This window comes from Sceloporus undulatus, chromosome 6 (assembly GCF_019175285.1).
Source record: "Sceloporus undulatus isolate JIND9_A2432 ecotype Alabama chromosome 6, SceUnd_v1.1, whole genome shotgun sequence".
Taxonomy (NCBI): Eukaryota; Metazoa; Chordata; class Lepidosauria; order Squamata; family Phrynosomatidae; genus Sceloporus; species Sceloporus undulatus.
Window position 1 is genome coordinate 113,050,430 of NC_056527.1, and position 21,560 is coordinate 113,071,989.

The window sequence follows — 21,560 nt, forward strand, 5'->3', positions numbered from 1 at the left end:
ACCAACATGAACATTTAAGGATGCAACCTTTAATTAGTAAGATCTATCCAGCAAAAATCTTTTCCAAAATTAGAAAGGCACCACTGACTAAGCAGCATCTTAAAAAAGAAATAATAGTAACACTTGCAAGCAGACAGCAGTCATTGTTTGTAAAAAGGCATTCCTCCATTCGCTCAAACAAAATGTTCTCTCTAAGATGGCATCCAAACTCACTTGAAAAACAAAGGATGAGTGACAACATAGTACTAATGTACTTTAAGTTTTGGTCCTAATCTTCCTTCTAGAAAGGAACAGCTTCTGGTAAGGAAACTTCTGGACAACTGTAGCCCTGTGTATATGCTGGTTAGGATCAATAGAATTTGTAAGCCAAATCATCTGGAGAGCCTTGGTTCACCACTCCTGTTGTAGGTTAAGAAACAAGTTCTTTTCTCCTTCAATGAACATTTTTTAAAAGACTTGTACTGACACAGTTCTATCAAATTTAAAATTGACTAATTAACCCAACAGTTTCTACTTTGAAGGAATGTTATTCCTCTATTGATTTGTGACTTCTATGTGTGTCTATGTGTGTGACCCCTGGATCCTACAGAGGATCTAGGAAAGGCAGGTACCCTCTGCCTGTTCAGATAGGGAATAGTCCACCCATGCATGTTGCTGGACAGGACTGTACTGTGGCCTCAGAATGTGGACCCAACCATCCACTTCTGCATGTAGAAGGAATAGTGGATAAGCCAACTGTCTTTGATAGAAGCTTTTCTACCATGACTGGTCTTCTTGAAGAAGCCCCTTGAGAAGCTTCTGGAAGAACCTCACTGTTTTGAGTAACAGTAATTCAAACAGATGAAGGTCAGACCTCCAACATCCTACCCACCACCCTGCCAGTGAGGAAATGATCTTCCCTTCACCCACATCCCTACAAGCCCATGACATTGGCTCCCACCCATTCCACATACCCATAGACTAGCAGTTGTTTCTCCACCTGGAAGCAGTCTGTGCGGCCATATGAGTGGTGCAGTGGGTGGTGGTGCCGATCGTGGCGTCGGGAGCGGGGCCGGTCATCATCATCACTCTCCAAGTCAGAGAACTCTACTAAGTCGTCATCCTTCAGGGTGCTGAAGTGACGTGTCTGTTTACGCACCCGGGGCGTATCGATCACCAGGTTGTTCTGAGAAGGATGAGAGAAATGGAGAGAGATATACACCCTAGATCAACCTTGTCTCAAAATGCCAACCTTGCCAGGGACAGTTCACAAATGCAAGTTCTCCCCCTCCTTCACAAATCAGGGCTGAATAAAGTTGGGTAAGTACAGTGGGCCCTCCATATTTGGTTGGGTTAGGGGCACAGGTCCGAAAAGAAAATAGAAAAACAAAACAAAACAATAAAAAACATTTTTTTAACCTGAGCACAATACTATGGTCAACTTCCAGCTGAAGTTGACCACAGAGTTGAGCTGGAGGACCTAGAGATAACATATTAATCAAATCTGAAAATAACCAAATCCACAAAAGTCAAAGCTGCAAATGCGGAGAGCCAATGGTACTATATTGCCTCTTTGTTATGGAGGAAGGGAGACAGTTGTTTGGGGAAGGGAATGACCTGCATGGAAAGATCATCATGTTTTTGTTGGCCTTACTGTAAAGTTCACATAATAAAACTAGATCAAATTCAGTCTCAAATAAACCATGTTGGACATGCCACTCTTCTCTGCCCACCTTGCTGTTGAGCATATCCAGATCCAAGTCAGCCTTCTTGGCCCATTTCTGCCAAAAGTTGGGATCATCCAAGGCGATATCAGTCCTGTTCTCAGAGGCCACAAAGCTTGCCTGGTAAACAGAGGAAGAAAAATCAGATCAGTGAAGTATGTGGGGAAGCCAATCCTACTGAAGTATGTATGTGTACCATACACTGAAAATCAGTTTTTGTTCTGATGAACAGTGAGCATGGCTTCCTAATGTGGAACAGTGGAGTTCAGTTTTACAATAAAACAAGTTTCTAGATCTCATAGGAAAGATGCTACGAGCATACGAGTAGTTCTGTACAACTTATATTGCTCCTTTTCTCTCTTTTTATTTTACAAATCTTCCCCAAACTTGCCCCAAACTCTTTTGTCAATTCATAATAGTCTTCCCTTCACAATACCAGAAATAAGAACATTCTCTGGGATAAGAAAACTCCTTCTTCAGTTTCTACAGCATCTAGAATGCTAATGGTTCCACTTCTTTGTTGCCTTCTTGTCCTTTTATCATCTATCTCTACTGGGAAAAGCATGGAATCATCTAGGTAACTAATTACTGTATATACTCATGTATAAGTCTTGAAATTTAGGTTAAAAAATTGACCCAAAAAACCTGGGTCGACTTATCCATGGGTCAATGTAAGTGCTGTATTTTAACTCATATATATATGGTGAAATGCAAGATTTTAATGCGCCTTGGAAGCATTGACCCCTTTCTAGTTTCTTATCCATCCAGCCTTTAGCATGAGCAGAAATAGTTATGCCTGCTGGAATTTTGTAAGTTCTTTGGTGTTGTTTTCCTTTGGTTCATCCACTTTAGATCCTTCGTTACATGCCCCTAGGTTTTACCCTTGACTTATCCACGGGTAATATCAAAATCCATAATTTTGGCTCCAAAACCTGCCCTCGACTTATATATGAGATCGATTTATAGTAATAAAAGCAAGCAATGGTAACGGAACAGGAAACTACCTTGGCAAAGGTGGATCCCTTCCCCTCATTCTCAATGGTAATGGTGGTGGTACGGCGAAGCAGAATTTGGTCAATATCTTCCTCACAGAATTTGGAGCCCTCATCGTCCTCTTCCATTATGGCAGCATAGGCTCCCTTGCGCAGTAGGTCCTCAATCTCCTTCTTTGAAAACTGCTGGATCTGGTGAGGAAAGGAAAAAGGAAAGAGAACGGCCAATAGTGAGGGAAGGACATGAAGAACATCAGTGACCTAGACTGGAGCGGACTGGAAAATAGCCTATGAAATTAGAGCCAAAGCCACAGAATATGAAGGATTTGTGCTTTTCCAGTTTTACTGAACCCCTTCTTCTCCGTCAGACACATCCAAACAGCCAGCACTGTAGATGGTGGGAGACAGGATGTGGAGGATGAAGAAGTCAGAAAAACTCCCCCCCCCCAAAGTATATAAGCCTCCAGCATGAGATAAAACCAGCCCAAATTTGCAAGAGAAAACCCACATTTCAAGGGTGATAAAACCCACATCAGTGTAGACAAAGTAATTTCCCCCTTCCAGAACCTGTTCCTCCCTCTCCCAACATTCGCCCCACTGCTGCAAATTCTTACTCCAGCAATGCTGCCTTCACGCCCACTCATGGACTGCAGAACAGCCTTGTCCAGTCCTAGCTTGAGGCTAGCTTTATCAAACATCTCACGCTCATAGGAGTTGCGGGTAATGAGACGGTAAACTTTCACCGCTTTGCTCTGCCCAATACGATGGCAGCGAGCCTGGGCCTAGGGGGGAAGAGAATGAAAGGTCAAGAAAATGAAGTGGAAAAACTGAGGCTTCCATCAAAGACTTGTCTCCTAGCATGGTTTAGTGGTTTGAGTGTTAGACTACAACTCTGGAGACCAGGGTTCAATTCCCAGTTTGGCCATGAAACCCACTGGGTGACCTTAGGCAAGTCACATGCTCTTAGCCTCAGGGGAAGGCAATGGCCAACCTCCTCTGAACAAACCCCATGATAGGCTGACCTTAGAGTGGCGATGGTGGTGGAAATCTGATCCTATGGCTTCCCATATCAGGCTCCAAACATGTGTGATTTAGTCGCATCACACAGATTCAGTTATCTGGATTCCCCCCCCCCCCTAACTCTGCCATACCTGTAGGTCATTCTGAGGATTCCAATCTGAGTCGAAGATGATGCATGTGTCAGCAGCTGTTAGGTTGATCCCCAGCCCTCCTGCCCGAGTGCAGAGCAGGAAGACAAACCGATCTGAGTCAGGCTTACTGAAGCGGTCAATGGCTGCCTGCCGCAGGTTGCCCCGCACTCGCCCATCAATGCGCTCATACAAATACCTATGTAAAAAAGATGTGGGTCAGGTATTCCTTTAAGGAATTTGGAATCTGAATAGGTTAGGGGAAACACATGTGTTAATGGTATTGGTATCCCAGAAAGCTCACACCTGTTGAAGACCCTGACAGGAAGAAAAGGGGCTTATCTGGCTACAGCACTCATCTCCTACGGTTGCCCCTTCGGAGCAGCAGTGAGGACTAGGTAACCCTAATAACATTGTTGGACTGTGACTCCCTTCTACCCAGCATGTGGAGGAATGATGGGAGTTGCAGAACAACAACACTTATAAGGTCATATGTTACAAACTCCTGATCTACTGTACAATGAGACAGTACAATGAGGTGGAAGAGACAGGAGATGCAGAAACAGATCATGGTTACATCTACACTGTAGAATGCTCAATGCTACAGAATGCTGGGATTTGAAGTTTTGTGAGACATTTAGTTTCTGTTAGAGAGCTCTGGTGCCACAATAAACTACAAACCTCAGGATTCCATAGGATGGAGCTATGACTGTTAAAGTGGTGTCAAACTGCATTAATTCTGCAGTATGGCAGCAGACTATATCACTGTCAAACTGCTGGCTGGGAGGGGTAGGCGGGATGGAAAACATAGCTCTGAAGATACTCATGTTATCAATTTCTCACAAGCAGAAAGCTAGCACATCAATTCTGGGGCCAAACACTCCTCCTTATGCGCTAACCATTTACCTGATAGTAGTTTTTAATACATATAGTGGACAATTAAAGGATGCCATGAAAGAAGTCTATAACTTCATTCTACCTCATGGCCCTATAAGACCCTATAAAGTGTGAAACTGACTTGCAAGAAAAATGTATGTTTGATGGAAAAAAAAAAAAAAAAGAAAATGGAAATGGAAAGGATTGGCTGCTACTGGTCTACTTCTGGAAGGGCAACAGCATGAAATAGATTTGGGATGAGGTAGACAGAGTCCTGGTGGGTGAACACGGTAAATCAGTCCAATATTTAATGAGCTTTCCATCTTCTCTCAACTCGATGATTCTATTTAAATGGACCAAGCATGTAAAAGTTGAGATTTTGATGCAAGGCTGATGCTCTTAGAAATAAGCCATACTTCACCCACGGTAGGCAAGCCCTGCCTCCAGTAAGATAAAATAATTGTCACTTCCAATGCTGAATGGACTTCTGATTGGAGGGTGACAGTACAGTCACTGGTGGTAGATTCAGGCCCGTGACCTCCCTGAGTCTAGCCATCTGGCTTACTGTCTTCCTCTCTTTCTACTGACATCTACCTTTCCTAGTATTATTGTCTTTTCTAATGAGGAACACCTTCTCATGATATGACCATAGTATGACAGCCTCAGTATAATCATCTTGGCTTCCTGGGAGAGTTCAGTCTTGATCTGTTCAAGGACGAGTCTGTTTGTCTTTTTGGCTATCTACACCCCATGTGAATACAAGCTGGCTTTTCAGGACCATGGCACATTTCCATTTTGGACTCTTTTCTTGACACCAGGATCTCACCTCTTCTGGATGAGGTAGTCCTCCAGGATATCGAGGCAACGGACCATTTGGGAAAAGATAAGCACCTTGTGGCCCCCAGCTTTCAACTTGGGAAGCAGCTTATCGATCAGCACCAGCTTCCCGGAGGAACGCACCATAGCTTGCAGGGGGAAGTCATGGGGCACGTGGTGGTGGCAGGAATCCCGAAACTCAGTCAGAATCTTCTCCTCTGCACCTAAATTGGAAGCAAAGAAATTTGTGAGAACACACTACCAAGACACCTGAAGACAAAACCTACAGAAGCCAAGAGCTTTGAAGCATATAGCAAAAAACTTTTGTGATAACTAGAAACCTGTCCTTTAAAAACCAATTTGGTCCATTCCATTTTTATTGAATCCAATGACTCTCATCTCTGAGTAGTATCTTAGTACAAATGAAAAATCTCAGATGTTTCAAGAGGAACACAGAATTTGGTGCAGGTATTTCAAGGATTGCCAACGCCCATTTCAGTAAAATTCTCTGAAAACGCAAGTAGGATGTTAAAACCAAACAACTTCAATATTAATGGATGAAAAAGTAACACACTTACACTGAGATACTTGGAAAAAGCATTTTAAACAATTTAAATTCTAACTGTATCTCTTAAATGTTTTCCCTTCAAAATGTCCATGTCTACCTTGCAAAATATCATGAGGCAGGTGAAGAGATTCTTGACACGGGTCCAAAACACACTGCAGAAATAATCCAGTTTGGGACCACTTTGGGACCTGGCTCAATGCTAGGGAATTCTGGGAATTGTAGTTTTGTGACATTTAGCCTTCTCTGTCAGAGAGCTCTGGTGCTCTCAATAAGCTACAATTCCCAATTCAATGTCCTGACTCTCTCATCTTTAAGACTTAATACCTCAGGTATGTAATATTAGAAGGGAAACAAAACCTCATACATCCCACTTTCTCTATACTTGTACAGTGGGCCCTTGGAATCCACTGGAGTTTGGTTCCAGGATCCCCTGTAGATACCAAAATCCGTGGATGTTCAAGTCGCATTATATACAATGGTAGTAAAATGGTGTCCCTCATATAAAATGACAAAATAAAAGTGTGCCCTTTGGAACTTATATAGTTTTAAAATATTTTCAAAATGTGGATGTTTGAATCTGTGGATAAAAAAATCTGTGCAAACACAGGGCTGACTGTATACACCTTTATTAGGTTTCAGCTTTAACAGTTTAAAAAACCACACACCAAAGACTATAATTTTTTGACATAGATAACTGCTCCAGTCCTTTGATCTTACTGATTATCTCTAGTTCTACTATGTCATCTTTTTTTACAACCACGGTGAGCAGAACTCAACACTGTGCAGTCACATAATAGATTTCTATAAAAGCATTGTGAAATTGGCAGTTTTTATTCTTTATTCCTTTCCTAACGATAATCAACACAGAATTGCCCTTTTCACAGCAGCAATGTGCTCAGCCTTTTTCATGGATTTCCCAAATTAAACCTCCACCTTCAGCCTGCTGAGTTTCCACCTTAGTTGCAGAGAAAGGGGTTTTCCCTTCACCTGCAGCTAGTGTACAAAGTAAGCCATTTCTCATTTCGTTAAAGGAAATTATTTTTATTAGCTGGCCAGCAACCTGCTTTTCATGCTGTCTGCTCCTCCACAGCCACCCAGATAATGAACTTCTTAAGCAGACCAAAAACTCAACACCCTCCACCAAAACTAAGTAGATAAATTGTTTGCAATTCAGTTTTTAAACAGGTTGCACCCCCTCCCCCAGTGCCTGATTCAACATCAAATAATACCAATTTTCCATAATCTGAAGTTGAATTGCAGCCACCTCTACTTGGTTTTTGTCCATTCTGGAAGCTTGTATAATCCACAGAATTTCAGGATTCACAACTAACAAATGTAGTTCATCTTTTCCCAGCCATACACCAATCTTCTCCAAGCTGGTGCCCTATCCAGATATATAGGACTACAACTCCCAACTTTATAGGAGTTGTAATTCCACATGCCCAGAGGATACCAGCTGAGGAAGGATTGTTGTTGTGTGCCTTCAGGTCACTTCTGACTTATGACAATCTTAAAGCAAACCTATCACAGGTTTTTCTGAGGCTGAGAGTGTGTGACCCACCTAAGGTCATCCAGCGGGCTTCCATGGATGAGTGGGCATTCAAACTCTGGTCTCTGGAATCACAGTCCAGTGCTCAAACTACTAAGCCACATTGGCTCCCTGAGGAAGGCTGCCACATACCTTTTCAAAAATGGTGTCAAAATGTCACAAATCCCTCTCTCCCCCCCTCCCCCACACACCTGCATCCCACTCCCTCTTGCTCCTCTAAAACATACCATTGATGAGGTAGGGATGGTTGCAACACTTGCGCAGCTCCATCATGGTGTTGAGGAGATTGGGCATGTTGCTATGTCCTGCCCCTTTGGATAGGAAGTTGAAATTCTTCTCAAGGATGGCTCGGTAGTACTTCTTCTGGATGTTGGTCAGCTCCACCTCAATGATGGTTTCCTGTTTAGGGGCCAAATTCTTCTCAACATCCTCCTTCAGCCTCCGAAGCATCATGGGCTTCAGGATGGCCTGCAGTTTCTGCACCTGGATGGTGACAGAGAGCAGAGATTAAAGGATATGGAGGCAAGAGTCTTTCCCATTTTCTTTGTCTTTGGCACCTGGCATATTGCATTGGAAAACAGAAGTTGTTTAGCTTTTGTGACCATCAAAATGAAAGGAACACATCAAGAGAGATGGGATGCAGCTGAACATAAGTTGGATTGGTGCTGGAAAGAAGGAAAGACATTGCAGAGAGAAAAGTTGAAAAGTCAGGGGCCCTTTCACACGATATATTTACAGCACTATGAATTCATTTTAACTGCCATGTCAGCATTCTGTGGAATCCTGGGCTTGTAGTTTGGTGAGGCAGTATAGCTCTCTGGCAGAGAATTCTAAACACCTTTCTTTAAACGACACATTCCAGAATTCCACAGAATGGAGCCATGGTAATTAAAGCAAATTCACAGTACTGTAATTGGGTAGTGTAAAAAGAGCCCTGAACTTGGAAAAGGTATTTTTGGACTACAACTCTCAGGATCTCCCAAACAACATGGCCACTGGCAGAAAGAATATATTGTGTGAGGATGTAAAAAAGAGGCTTGCTGTGTGACACCCTAGTTGTAGAATAATCCTTCCCTTGATGCCCAATTGGTACATGAATTTTTTAAAAAACCTTTTCTGTCTTTCCAAAATCTAATTATTTTCCTCAAATCTGTCCATATGCATGGATTCAAATTGATTTTAAGTGTTAAACTGTTCAATATGCTTGCAGACAGTGTAAGCTATTCCTTTTTATTTTAGTCTTCTAAAGCTGTTCTAAGTTGTTTTAAATGGATTTTATTTCTATGCCACCTTGATTTTCTTCTGATCTTGGACAGGATATTAATTTGTTATTATTATATGCCTTCAAGTCACTTCAACTTATGGCTACCCTAACTTAAGTGTTTTCTTGGCATGATTAGAAGGTTTGCCATTAGAGAGTGTGACTTGTTAGAAGTCGCCTGGTGAATTCCCATGGCTGAGTAGGTACTCGAGCCCCAGTCTCTCCAAGTCCTACTACAACCCTCAAACCATTACAACACATTACAGTATATCTACCATGTAAATATTTTAATAAAATAAAAGACTGAAAGCATGATGCAGTGGTTTGAGCACTGAACTACAACTCTGGAGATCAGGATTCAAGGTCTCAGGCCCAGAAAAACTCAATGTCATAGGTCAGAAACAAGTCACAGGCACACAACAACAACAATCACAAAGATTTTTAAGTGTTGTTGAAAGCACCCCAAAAAGTGAAGTTAGAAGATGTGGATGGATGATCACACAAAGGTTGGGGTGGAACCAACAATGGTTCAGCAACTGAACATATCCCTCCCCCTGCCCCTTTACCTGTTCCTCAGTTTTGAGATCACCAAAATCCTTGAGGAACTCTGATTCTGAGGGAAACTGTGAGGGTTCAAGGAAATGCAGGAGGCTGAAGAGCTCCTCCACTGTGTTCTGGAGTGGAGTGCCAGTCAGTAATACTTTGTGTTCCTAGAGGGAGGGAAAGGAAGAAGACACGAATAGATGATGGCAACCATTTACAGATTCATTATCTGCTTTTCAGGCAAGTAACCGTGTTATTTAAAAATACAATATCCACAAGCCAATCTAAAAAAACCAAAACAAAATACAAACCCACATATACAAAAAAAAATTATAACAACAAAAGATGCAACAAGTGAAATAGCATCAGAAGAGATGTTCACATCCTGAGTTCTAGGGCCTTACAAAGTATATGGTGATGGGCTAAGGCCAGTGAGTGGGGGACACTACAGAACTAGGAGGGAGTTAGTAAGGCATGGGGAAAATGCCTGGCTTTTAATGAACCCTAGAAGTTGCAATTTTCTTTTTCCTCCTCAGTAACTGCTGTGGGTTCCTAAACTGGCAGGGAGTTGGACTACTGTACGGTTATTTCCAATATTGTGATTCTAACAAAGGTAAAACAGGTATTGTTATTTTTTAAAGTGGGTGTGTGCAATTTCTTCTGCTACACATAGAGAGTGGGTAGATGAGAGTGAAGCCTCAAAACACTAAACTAAACACTTGAGGTTTGGGCAGGAATCACCCCCACATTTCCAAGTTTCTCTTGTTAAACCTTAAGGGCTAGACACTTGGTTTCAAGAGTGCTGCAACTCTTGTAATTGTTGCCTGGCTGCCTGCAAAGATCTGCTGCCCCTACCAAGTCCATGTGCTTGAGGCTATCAAGCAGTTTGCAGTTGCGGTTCTTAAGGCGATGGGCTTCATCAATGATGACACAACGCCACTCGATCTCTCTCAGCTCAGGGCAGTCTGACAGGATCATCTCAAAAGTGGTGATCAGGGCATCAAACTTATAGGCACCTGGGATCAGGCGTCCCTGTTTGGAAACAAAAGAGAAGCACATCCATAGTACAGAAACATTAAGCATCTTTGCATTCTGCTTTCTTCATGAAGACTTATATATTTTTATTGGATAATGTTGCTAGTTCCTTTGACTGGTGGAACAAAACACACAACCAGCAATGCAAAGAAGCTACTGAACAAGAGGTGGAAAGGAACACTGGTTGTTATCTGTGATATGTTCATTTATAGCGATGTAGGTGGGAATATCCTATAATGTGGGTTGGATTCCATCTCTTGCTCCGAAATAGGCAGGAAAAACAGACTTGAATGAGTCGCCACCAGAGGGAGCAACCCCCACCATCTCAGTCTTTTTCCTGCCTTCCACCTCCATCGCTGGAAAATGGCAATACATAACCTTAAGAACCCTCTCCAGAAACAAAACACTCATACACAAAACAACATCTACTTAATCCTTTAGGCAACTTTTAATCACTTGTGAACAGCTGCTGTTGTTTTAGTGTTGTTGCTATTATTATGACTACTACTGTTATTACTACTACTATATTAGTACTATGACTATTATTGCTACTATTACTACTACTATTGTTGTTGCTTTTGTTACTGGGGGACAGCAACAGAAAGTGAGATCCGTTTAGTTTTTTTTGTTTCATTTTTAAAAACTGTTATATTGTATTTTTTCCTATAATCCTGATCTCCTTGCAGAATTATCATCATCCAATGCCTTTCCATACCCGGGAATCTTTGCAGTACATCTCATATTGCTGTATCATCTGGCGGGAGGCAAGGCTCCCATGGTACACAATGGTATTCATCTCAGTCCAGGTGTTGAACTCCCGCTCCCAGTTGGTAATGGTGGAGAGAGGGGCAATGACCAGGAAGGGCCCTCGGATGCCCACGTTGTAAACTTCTTGCAAGAAGGCAATAGACTGGATAGTTTTCCCTAGACCCATCTCATCAGCCAGGATGCAGTTTTGCCTGAGGGAGGAGAGCAGAAAGAGTAATCAGCAGCAAATCATCACTCAGCTCCCCAAATCTCCAGAACAAGAATATTGGATCCTTAAAACCAGGGCAAGGGATGAAGTCAACCTCCATAAAGGCTGAAACTGAGACTTCCCGTTTTTGTTGGCTTCCTAGATTTGTCATGTTTTTTCTTCTTGTTCCAAAAGGCTGAAAGCTTCTCCAAAGGCTTACTTATAGGCAGTAAGTAGTCTGTGCTAAAATATGCTGGAAGTCTACTACACTGAATCATGTAGAATTGTGACATATGCCTGTTAGCATCTCAGAAGCTGGGATGGAACAAATAAGAATTCTCAAAAATTGGGAGAGGGGGGAAAGAGGCAGGTGTCGCTGCCTTCCCTAACTCCTTGAGCTTTCTTTTGAAGGTCAGGGAACTTTTGTCCCTCCAGTTATTTTGGACTTCAGATGTCAGAAGTCTGAGCCACCATGGCAAATGGTAAGGGATAAATGGAACTGTGGTCTAAAACATCTGCAGGGACACAGGTTTCCCACCCCTGCCATAGAGAATCCGCAACTTCTAACATATCTTAGACAAAGCTATCCCACCTCTGATTCAGCACTCAGAACACAGAGGATAGCCCTGTCATCAAGTGACGGAAAAGAACAGACTTTGCTCTATTCTTTTTCCTCCCATAGTCTCACCTGTTGTACCAGTTGAAAAGCAACCAATTCACACCCTCCAACTGATATTCCCGCAACTGGTTTCCGTTTTTGTATTCATGAGTCAGCTCCAGTTTTTTCCAGGAACCTGCCTGGGGACGGGCCTGTAAAATAATTTTTAGGGGATAGAGATGAGATTCTGTAACTGTCAGAACAGAACTTAAAGAACTGACTCTGAAAACAGGGTAAGTTTGCACCTGTTTCTTCAAAGATGGATCACCTTCATTTTGAAAGTAAATCCAAAATAGCCCAACAACACAAATGACCATGATCTTGCAAAAAGAAATTTTAAATCATATATAAACCACAAATGTATGGTGGGGGAGGGGACAGGAAAACCCCTTACAAGTCAAATTACAAATTCCCAAAATGCTTCCAGGGTTGATGATCAAAAATTAGCAGGTTAGTGTTTATGGTCCTGCCACCAGTCATTAAAAAGAAACAGATGTAGAAATAGCAGGGTCTAGTGGTAGGAGTGGTTGATTAGGAGCTGAGAGATCCAGATGCTAATTCCCACAATCGTGAAGTTTATTGGGTGTCTTCAAGTTGGCCTCCCTTTCAGCCTAACTTTCCTAAGAAGGGTTTACTGTGAGGATAATTGGGCAGGGTGCACACAATTAAATTATACTGGGACAGAATGCGTTGCATCTGAACAAAGTCATAACGCATAGTAAGATAAAAAACCATGTTAAAATCACATAAAAGATAGCAAAGCATGCCCAGGTACTACGATACACATGCAGTCACACAGAATTCCCTGGTTGTTTCAGCTACAAAGGAAGCAGCTCCCAACTTCAAAATGCACGTCTTTCAGTTTTGATAAAATTTAAAAGCAGAAATAAATGTGGGTGTGTGAGCAAATCCATCTCCAATAGCAAAGTGACAACAGGTGTCTCAACATGGTACAATACTGAAACCACCACTACAATAAAAACAGAAGGTACATCAGACCAGCAAAGAGGTCCATGAATCAATATTTGGAGGCAAAGAGATGTCAATAGCCCCACTTACTACAACTTACCACTCGCTTGAGCTCAGGATGCCTTGACTGGATACGCTTGAAGTCTCGGACCTTCCCTTCATCCACATCCTCTTTGAGTTCCCATGTGCTATCCTCATAGGGAAGGGAACACCACTTGACCAAGTAATAGATCACAGGCTACAGCACATTCAAGAGACAAACACATAAGACAAATTTAATCCTAGTTTTAAAGGGCATCCTTCTACAGTGGTGCCTCGGGTTACGAAATTAATTCGTAACGCGGCCGCTTTCGTAACCCGAAAAGCCTTCGTAAGCCGAATTGCCATAGGCGCTAATGGGGAAAAGCCGCGATTCCGTGCGAAAAAGCCGAAAAAAGCACCAAAAGTTTTTTCGTAACCCGAAATAAATTCGTAACCCGAAACAATAATTCCCTATGGGATTTTTTCGTATCCCGAAAATTTCGTAACCTGGGTATTTCGTATCCCGAGGTACCACTGTATTTATTAAATAGACTTTTGATTCACTCTCCTGTATTCCTAAAATACCGATTTATTTTTAAATAAATAAATAAACCAAACCCTATGTAAGCACAAACAGCAGATTAAACCTGAAAAAGCCCAATTTAAAACATCAACAACAGCAGTCAACAATCAAAGGTTTAGCTGAATGTGTTAAGTCTACAGTGCTTGTCTAGGTACAGGAAGAGAAGGGACAAATCCCCTGGTAATAGTATTCCACAATCTTAGTGCCACTACCAACTATGCATTGTTTCATGTGCATGTCAACTCTGCCTCTGACAGTGGCAGGACACAGACAGAAGAGCCTTCAAAGCAGACCTCAAAACTCAGGTAGATAGCCATGGTAGCTATCAGTTCTTTACAAAGGGATTCTCCAACAAGCAATACATCAGTCAACTGCAAAATATCAACCCACCTCCCCATTATCCTTGTCAATGCTGTGCGACTCATCCAGGATGCGGTCCACCTCCACATAGTCTGGGTTGAAAGGTTCCTCATCCTATGGGAACAGAATGCATTAGGTGTGGGCAGGGCTGTGCATACTCTGACAGATCCATACACAACTGTCAGAAGGAAGCTGGGATCAAGCAGGGAACTGGCTTGCTAAGGATTTTTTTCTTAAGTGTTTTGTCCCTCTAGTACCTCATGGAAGAAGTGCCTCATCTGAGCCATTTTGGTCTTAAAACGCTTGAGTTTCTGGTGTATTCTCTTGTCCTTCTCTAGCTGAGCAATTGTGGCCCATTCACAGTGCAAGTAGGAGCTTGAGGAAGGAAGAGAACGATATCTTAAGAACCCTTAGGGTGATAAAGAAAGCAGCATACAATGGAACAAACAGAACACTCTTGGCAGAGTGGAAATAATCCATTATGATAATCATCAGTCCACCCTTACATTAGTCTTCTCCCAACCTGACACCCTCTCGATGTTCTAAATTATAACTCCCAACTAACATGGCCAAATGTTAGGAGGGATGAGAATTGTAGTCCAAAATCTTTGGAGGAACAGCTGCCTTCATCCTATCTGTATCTCTTACTGGAGAAAAGAACCTAGAACCTGGATTTTATCATCAAACCTCATATTGCCCTGTTCTTCCCACCACATCCCTGAGCACAGATTTTTAATTTTATTCTGTTTATAGCCAACCTTTCCTTCAAAGAACTCAAACAAACATGATTCCCCCTTTCCATTTTAAAATTACAATAAACCTATGAGACACTATTGGGATAAGAGATGGAGACAATGGACTAAGGGCACCCAGGGAATTGTATAGCTTGTGCAGTATAAGAATTTCAAGAGCTAAAATGAGATTTGGAAGACCTGGGTTCAGACTCCACCAAGCCATGGTGACTACAGGACAATCATTCCCTCCCTCCACTGGATCTAACTCATAGGGTTGTTGTGAGGCTAAAGTGGAAAAGAGGAAACCCATATAAACCCCCTGAGAAGGAAATGTGTGATATCAAATGGAAACAACAGACAAGTGGACAGACAAAGACCAGTCAGAATTTAAAGTTGTATCTCCCTGATTTTACTTCAACCGTTCTTAACTACTGCTCCATAATGATATTTCCTTCTCTGATTTTAAATGACTGAAAAACCAACCCTAATTAAATTGAAAAACAGAATATAAAGCACAAATAGTCTTTGCAGAGGGTGAGACCTGTATTTTTCAGCCCTCACAAAGCAGCAGAGGTAGTAAAGCATGGCTCGTCCATACTCACTAGTTCTTGTATTTCACAAAAAATTCTTCTGCCTCTGTGAACTGCCCATTGGGGAGCTGTGGACAAGGGGAAATGAGAAGTCGAATTAGTGCTAACAGGCAAAAAGAGATGTACCAAGGGCAGCAGGTACAGAAGAAGAGACTAAAGACTGAAACCTAAAACCATCACTTATTTCTTCTGTATGGGGGATTGTAAGAGATCCTCCCCCAAAACATATTTAATAATATAGGCAAGACTTTCCTCCATCCAACAATGTCACCTACTTTCCATGGAGATTTTGAGCAAACAGGTTATGTCATCCCTGCCCCCCCCCCGCCCCCGCATCACTGTTCTTCAACTATAGACTGCTTCCACTTGAAATGCTTTAGTTTTGAAAGAGGTAGTATTGGGGCATGCACTCTTTGTCATTAAATTGCTCAGCCTGTAAAGTCCACTGCATATCCATTTGCAGAACGCATTAAAGGGTGGACACTATCGCATTCAGCCACTCTTCTGCAAGTGAATCCCTCCAGAGGAAATTAAGTAATTAAAAAAGGTAGCAGTTTGTATATCACAGGAAAGCCTCAGTTTTCCAAATGCAAATAAAGCCATTCTCACCTCTTTCTTCACCACCCGCATGGAGAGCACCTTGTCTACTATAGCAGCATCTTCTTCACTGGGGTTTTCCTTTTGGAAGTGGGGAGAGGGAGAGAAAGAAGAGTGGTCATTCAAAAATGGTAAAGGGTAGTTTTGCTGGGAGCCAGTGTAAGTGATTTCAGTGTTGGACTATGACTCCGGAGACCAGGGTTCGAATCTTTGCAGTAGAAAACTCATCTTCCCAACTCACTAGTTGCCCACTACTCTTACTAAGAGTAGCCATGTGAAAAGAAAGACAGGGCTCCTATATCTTAAATGTCTGTGTGGAAGAAGCTTGCATGACAGGAGCCTCATCCTTTTTTTTCATGTTGCAACCCTACTTCCACTGTAAGGGGCTTCTTCCAGTTTTCTCATTCTTTCCTTAGTGTGTTGTACAAACTGGGTCAAGTGTGTGGACTTCCAATTTTAAAATCCATGTTTTCCCTCCTTATACTTGTATTGCTGTGAATTTTATTTCTTGATGCATTTTATATAACAGATGCTTTCCACTTTACAGTTTTTATTAACATGATGATGCGAATTTGACAATTGCCACACTTTCCATGTACTCTCTAGTTTGGCCAAACCATCCTGCGATTGGAGGAGGAACCCTGCCCCATCGGAAGCACCCAGAGCAGCCTTACCACAAAAAACTGCATAGAAGGTAGTGTCTCCCCTTCAGGGATTGGTTCTGGGGCAGGTGGTTCTGGGGCTGGGGGCTGCTCAGTCTTGACAGGTCCTGTCACATCCAGCTCCTCATCTTCCTCATCATCTGTAATCTTGATGTCCAAGTCCTCTGTGTATTTCTTTCGCTTCACCTGACGATTCGAACGCCGCTTCTGCTGGGAAGAAGGAGTACAAGGTCCCACAAGTGAGACTTAAGGCAAAAAAAGTCAATCCCTTTATCTAGACTATAGCAAGAATCTTCAGGGGAGTGAATGGTGTAGCAAAAATTTGAAACATCATTTGGAAATGTTACAGTAACTAAAGATGTAAGCTATAAACCAAGGCGTGGAAAAGTTATTCTTGGACTGCAAGTCCCAGAATCCGCCAGTGACCATGTTAGTCAGGGGCTTACAGTGGAATGTTTCCAAACTGTTTGCTCTTCAGATCTCACCTGGATGCTGCTCTCTTCCTCCTCACGTGGAGACTGTGCTGGCATAACCTCTGCATCCGAATTGTCCGAAGAAGCATTGCGTTTTCGCTTCTTCCCTACTACTGGGGTGATGGTGCTACAATAAGATAAAAAGAGGCTGAACTCACAGCCACCCTCCTCTAAATATGATGACTATCTGAGGGAGGTTTTGCCACAAAACCCCTTACCTTGGCTTCCCCCGGCCTTTGCTCTTGCTGGATCCTCCTTGACCCCTGCTTTTTCGTGGGCGTTCCTCCTTGGGAACACGCTCACCTCCACCCTTCCGGCGTCGCTTACGTTCCCCTGTCTCCTCAGGCCGGACACTGGGCAGCTCATCTTCATTTAGTACACGGGGAATGTTCTGCTCACCCCGTGCTCGGGCACGGGCAATGGCCTCCGCTACAATCCGGTTGGCCTTTTCTTGCTTCTTCTGGTGTTCCAGCTTACGGGATTCATCCGAGCTGCTCCGGGTCGTCCCGCTAGAGGATGGAAGGGCTGCTACCTCACTACTACTCAGCACCTTGACAACTGAGAGTCCTGAAGAACTACCTTGTGATGAGCTGGCCTGTAAAGGTTGACATTGGCATCTGTCAATGTGATGTAATGGCATCTCTAATGATGACTAATCAGCTGTACATAGACCCTAATTGTCCTAAGAATTCTAAGATGCTGGATGAGTTCTGAATATCTGATGATAATCTAGACATTTTTGGTTTTAGTATTTCTGGTTTACTAGGCTCCTCCTACATCCTTTATCCTATAAACATGTGCTCCCCATGTCCCTTTGGAACTGGAGAGGGAAACTTGTAGCCTGAAAGCAATCCACAGCTGGCCACTCTTCCCCTTTGCTGTCCCAGAACCTCAACCTGTTTTTACCCTGAATATATGGAGAATCTTCACACTATGTGTGGCCAGTACAGAAATACAGCAGGCTGGTAGAATAAGAACAGATCATTCTGCCTGTTAGGCCAATTTTCTGGGTGGGTTGCAGAAGAAAAGATGTCCTTTCTCCTTACCCAGCCTATTGGATATTGGAATGCTTGAGTTTGGACACAATGTGTCTGCAACTGTATCAGTTATTCAAGGGTGGTAGTGGTGTCAAGTACAGTGGTACCCCGGGATACGAATTACCCAGCTTACGAATTTTTCGGGATACGAAAAAATCCCATAGGGATTTATTGTTTCGGCTTACGAAGGTTTTTTCGGGTTACGAAAAAACCCCGGCGCTGTTTTAAATGGAAAGGCCGCCACCGGAGGGCAGCAGAGAGCTATTTTTTCCATTAGCGCCTATGGCAATTCGGCTTACGAAGGTTTTTCGGGTTACGAAATTAGCCGCGGAACGAATTAATTTCGTAACCCGAGGTACCACTGTACTGGGATTAGACAAATAAACTTTCCACAGGAACTATGAAGTTTCCCACATTTAATACCACAGGAGTGGGACAGTAGAAGGTTCTCACACTTGGTGTTAGAGATGGACAGGTGGGAAGCTATCATAAGAAACTCCTTACCTGTGGTTGAAGCACGACCTTGAGTGGAACCGTCACTCTCTGTCCTGAGCCACCCACCACTTGGGCCTGCTGTACTGAAGAAACGTTCAGGGGCGCTTGCTGTCCTGAGGTGCTAGCTGGGGGCTGCTGCAGAAGTTGGATCTTCTGAGTCCCAGGTTGGCCGCTTGGATGTTGCTGCTGGCCAGGCTGCTGAACCTGGAGTTGGATGGTGACCACCTTGGCGGGCTGTCCTGGAACACTCTTAGCTTGACTGAGAGCTGCCAGTTGGTTTCCCTGGAGCACAATCTTGCCTGGCAGACTGCCCAAAACCACATGCCGTTGCCCTGGGGTGCCTCCACCTGCTGGGGGTTGCTGGAGAACCAGTGTGATGCGTTTTGACTCTCCCTAAAAAAGAGAAAACAGAATTCATGGAAGAGAATGCTATGAAGGTTTACTAGCCATGATAGCTATATGTTACCTCTAGATGTCTATATGTTATCTGTGATAGTGGGAATCCTTATAGGACTCTGTCTGACCTATACTGACGATATAGAAATCTGGACTAAATAGGCTGAGCAACACATGGCCCATTGGCCACATGTGGCCTCTGTAGCACCCTAGTACACAGTCAAAAAGAACTTCTTTTTGGTAAGCCTTCATCAGATCCTGCATAGCTGGGCCAGTGTTTGAAGAATTTAAGATCAGCTATGAAGATTTCTCTATCTAGGCAATTAAGATAGGGGGGGGGGGGCATTCACACTACGGAAATAACCCGGTGTGGAACTGGGTTATTACCGCAACATTCACACTGGCCCCAAATACAGGAGATCCATTCCGGACTCCTCCGCGTAAGGCAAATAGTGCGTATGCTTGAGCCCCATTGAAAATAATGGGGTTTGTGCATTACTCACGGCACAGTGCATGCACACGGCTGCAACCCCGTTGGTGTGGCTTGCAGCGTAAGCTGACAACTGCATAAAAGGTGCCCACGTATGATACGGGCGCACTGTACCCACTTAATCTGGTGCATTTAGCACCGAGTACCTAACAGTATCTTTTTAACAGGGCCAGAACTGTAGGGTGAGTGCACTACTGAATCAATCCAGATTGCTGGGATTGTTCCCGGTCATGAGGCGCTTCCATGCTGATGTGAAGCGGTGCCAGTGTGAATTCTGGACCAAGTTTAAATGCCTTGGAGAGATTCAATCACGGCAAATGGAGTTGGAACATCAATCCAGGATTACATCTCTGCAGAGATCCTGATCTCATTGGTACCGCAGCAATTTCCATGTTTCCCTCCATCTCAGACAGAAATGAAAGAAAAGCAACTGCATCTCTACAGAGCTGGAACTGAACATCCAAGAACAAATTCAGCCATTTATGAAGAAAATGCTCATCCCTAAATGTAGGATGTAAAACTTCTAGAAATTCTGAAGTCATGCGTGGGGGTGCTTTTGGTTTGTTTGTTTTTAGATGATCGGGGTTTTTCCCCTACCACTAAGTATTATAATTTTTATTTTTGTTAGAAATGGAGCTACAAGGTCCTAAACAAAGAGGAACCTCTTTGGTTTTGATAGTACAAGTATTCCACAGTTAACAAAAGTAGATGTGTTCCTGGGCCTTATTTCTTCAGAGGCAAAAATAATACTGAAAGAATAAAGATGGGATCCTACACCACAAAAAAAGAAGAGTTCAACACATTTAAGCAAACCTTTTATTCAAAACTAATAGTATGCATATGTAAAATGAAATAACCAGGTCAGAAATAACCTTGCATAAGTAAACAAAAATGTTCTGAACCTTTTAGATATCACTTGAAAGCTTCCTCCAAAATACATTCAGGGATTCCTCCCCCTAGCCTCCACTTTGCTTATTATTTCCATTTCAGAAGCCAGATTTATAAATCTATGCTTTTTAATAAGTTGGGGTTAGATAGTGAAGCAGCTTTAACTGTTTGTCCCCCTTATCTATGTTTTGCTGTTCGCGCATGCTCAGTAAGGGATTCTGGAGCAGCTGTTATCTACCTTGCCTGTTGTAAGGAAGTAGAATATCTTTTCTTCCCAGCACAAGCTTTGGTGCATTGCTTACTTCAGATATATTGCTACAACCTGGCACCAAAAGTGTCTATTTCTCTAGCCTTCCAATATTAATGCTGCTAAAACCATCCAGCTTGACAGAGGACAAGAAAATTGTGGGGCCGAGCAGAAATAAAAAGATTTTGTAAAAAAAAAGTGTTGCTTTGTCAGAGTCACACGCTCTCAGCTCCAGAAAACTCTGATAAATTCACTTTAGGGTTGCTGTAAGTTGGAAAGGCATACAAGTCCTCTAGAATGTCAAGCAGACAAAGTATTCATTCCCGTAAAAAGAACTGAGAGAAAGAAACTAAGACCAGCAATTGTAAAGCAATAGTATACATAGTCTTATATAAAAGCTGCCCTGTTACATAGTTTCTAGAATTTTTTTCAAGTAAATACTTGAAGTTACACCTTGTATTCATCATTCTTAAAGAAAATATTCCATAATTCATTTCCCCCTATTTTTCCAGTAAAAAATGCTTCCGGAGGGGGAGGGAGCCTTTGCTCTCACATTTTCCCAGGCCTTTGCACTTCTACTTTTATGTCAAAATAATGATGTTGCTGCTGATAAAGCTGTTGATAATAATGAAAGTTCCAAGCTCTCTTGGCTTAAATGAAATAGAATTTAAAAGTTTCCTTGAGCAAATGTTTCGATCAAGCAGTTAATGCTATGAACTCTAGCTATCTTGATATCCCCACTCCCCAAATCAAAAATGCTATGGACTTTTCTCTCCCACAGACATACCTATAGTTGAACTGCACTCATCCCTCCACATTAACTGGGTTAGGACCTCTGTGAATATGGAAAAGCCGCAAATAACAAAAACACTTTATTTACCTGAGAGAACATCTCCCTAGGAATCTCTTGGTCC

General features: G+C 42.7%; 1 protein-coding gene across 4 annotated transcripts in view; it reads right to left on the reverse strand.

Annotated features, from left to right (window-relative positions):
* Window positions 1-21,560, reverse strand: part of CHD8 (chromodomain helicase DNA binding protein 8) — a 63,255-nt gene that overhangs the window by 15,608 nt on the left and 26,087 nt on the right. For 2 of the 4 annotated variants that reach the window (XM_042473170.1, XM_042473169.1), the window contains 20 exons: window positions 18,635-19,018; window positions 17,312-17,688; window positions 17,106-17,220; window positions 16,633-16,827; window positions 15,971-16,039; window positions 15,374-15,429; window positions 14,295-14,412; window positions 14,068-14,151; window positions 13,174-13,311; window positions 12,135-12,256; window positions 11,207-11,450; window positions 10,312-10,488; window positions 9,480-9,623; window positions 7,880-8,135; window positions 5,546-5,759; window positions 3,847-4,042; window positions 3,310-3,477; window positions 2,708-2,887; window positions 1,713-1,823; window positions 954-1,165 (listed from right to left, as the gene is read on the reverse strand). In XM_042473170.1, coding sequence (XP_042329104.1) covers window positions 954-1,165; window positions 1,713-1,823; window positions 2,708-2,887; window positions 3,310-3,477; window positions 3,847-4,042; window positions 5,546-5,759; window positions 7,880-8,135; window positions 9,480-9,623; window positions 10,312-10,488; window positions 11,207-11,450; window positions 12,135-12,256; window positions 13,174-13,311; window positions 14,068-14,151; window positions 14,295-14,412; window positions 15,374-15,429; window positions 15,971-16,039; window positions 16,633-16,827; window positions 17,106-17,220; window positions 17,312-17,688; window positions 18,635-19,018 — 3,560 coding nt within the window. Of the gene's footprint in view, window positions 1-953; window positions 1,166-1,712; window positions 1,824-2,707; window positions 2,888-3,309; window positions 3,478-3,846; window positions 4,043-5,545; window positions 5,760-7,879; window positions 8,136-9,479; window positions 9,624-10,311; window positions 10,489-11,206; window positions 11,451-12,134; window positions 12,257-13,173; window positions 13,312-14,067; window positions 14,152-14,294; window positions 14,413-15,373; window positions 15,430-15,970; window positions 16,040-16,632; window positions 16,831-17,105; window positions 17,221-17,311; window positions 17,689-18,634; window positions 19,019-21,560 lie in introns of all 4 variants that reach the window. The other 2 variants (XM_042473168.1, XM_042473167.1) reach the window with 1 other exon arrangement.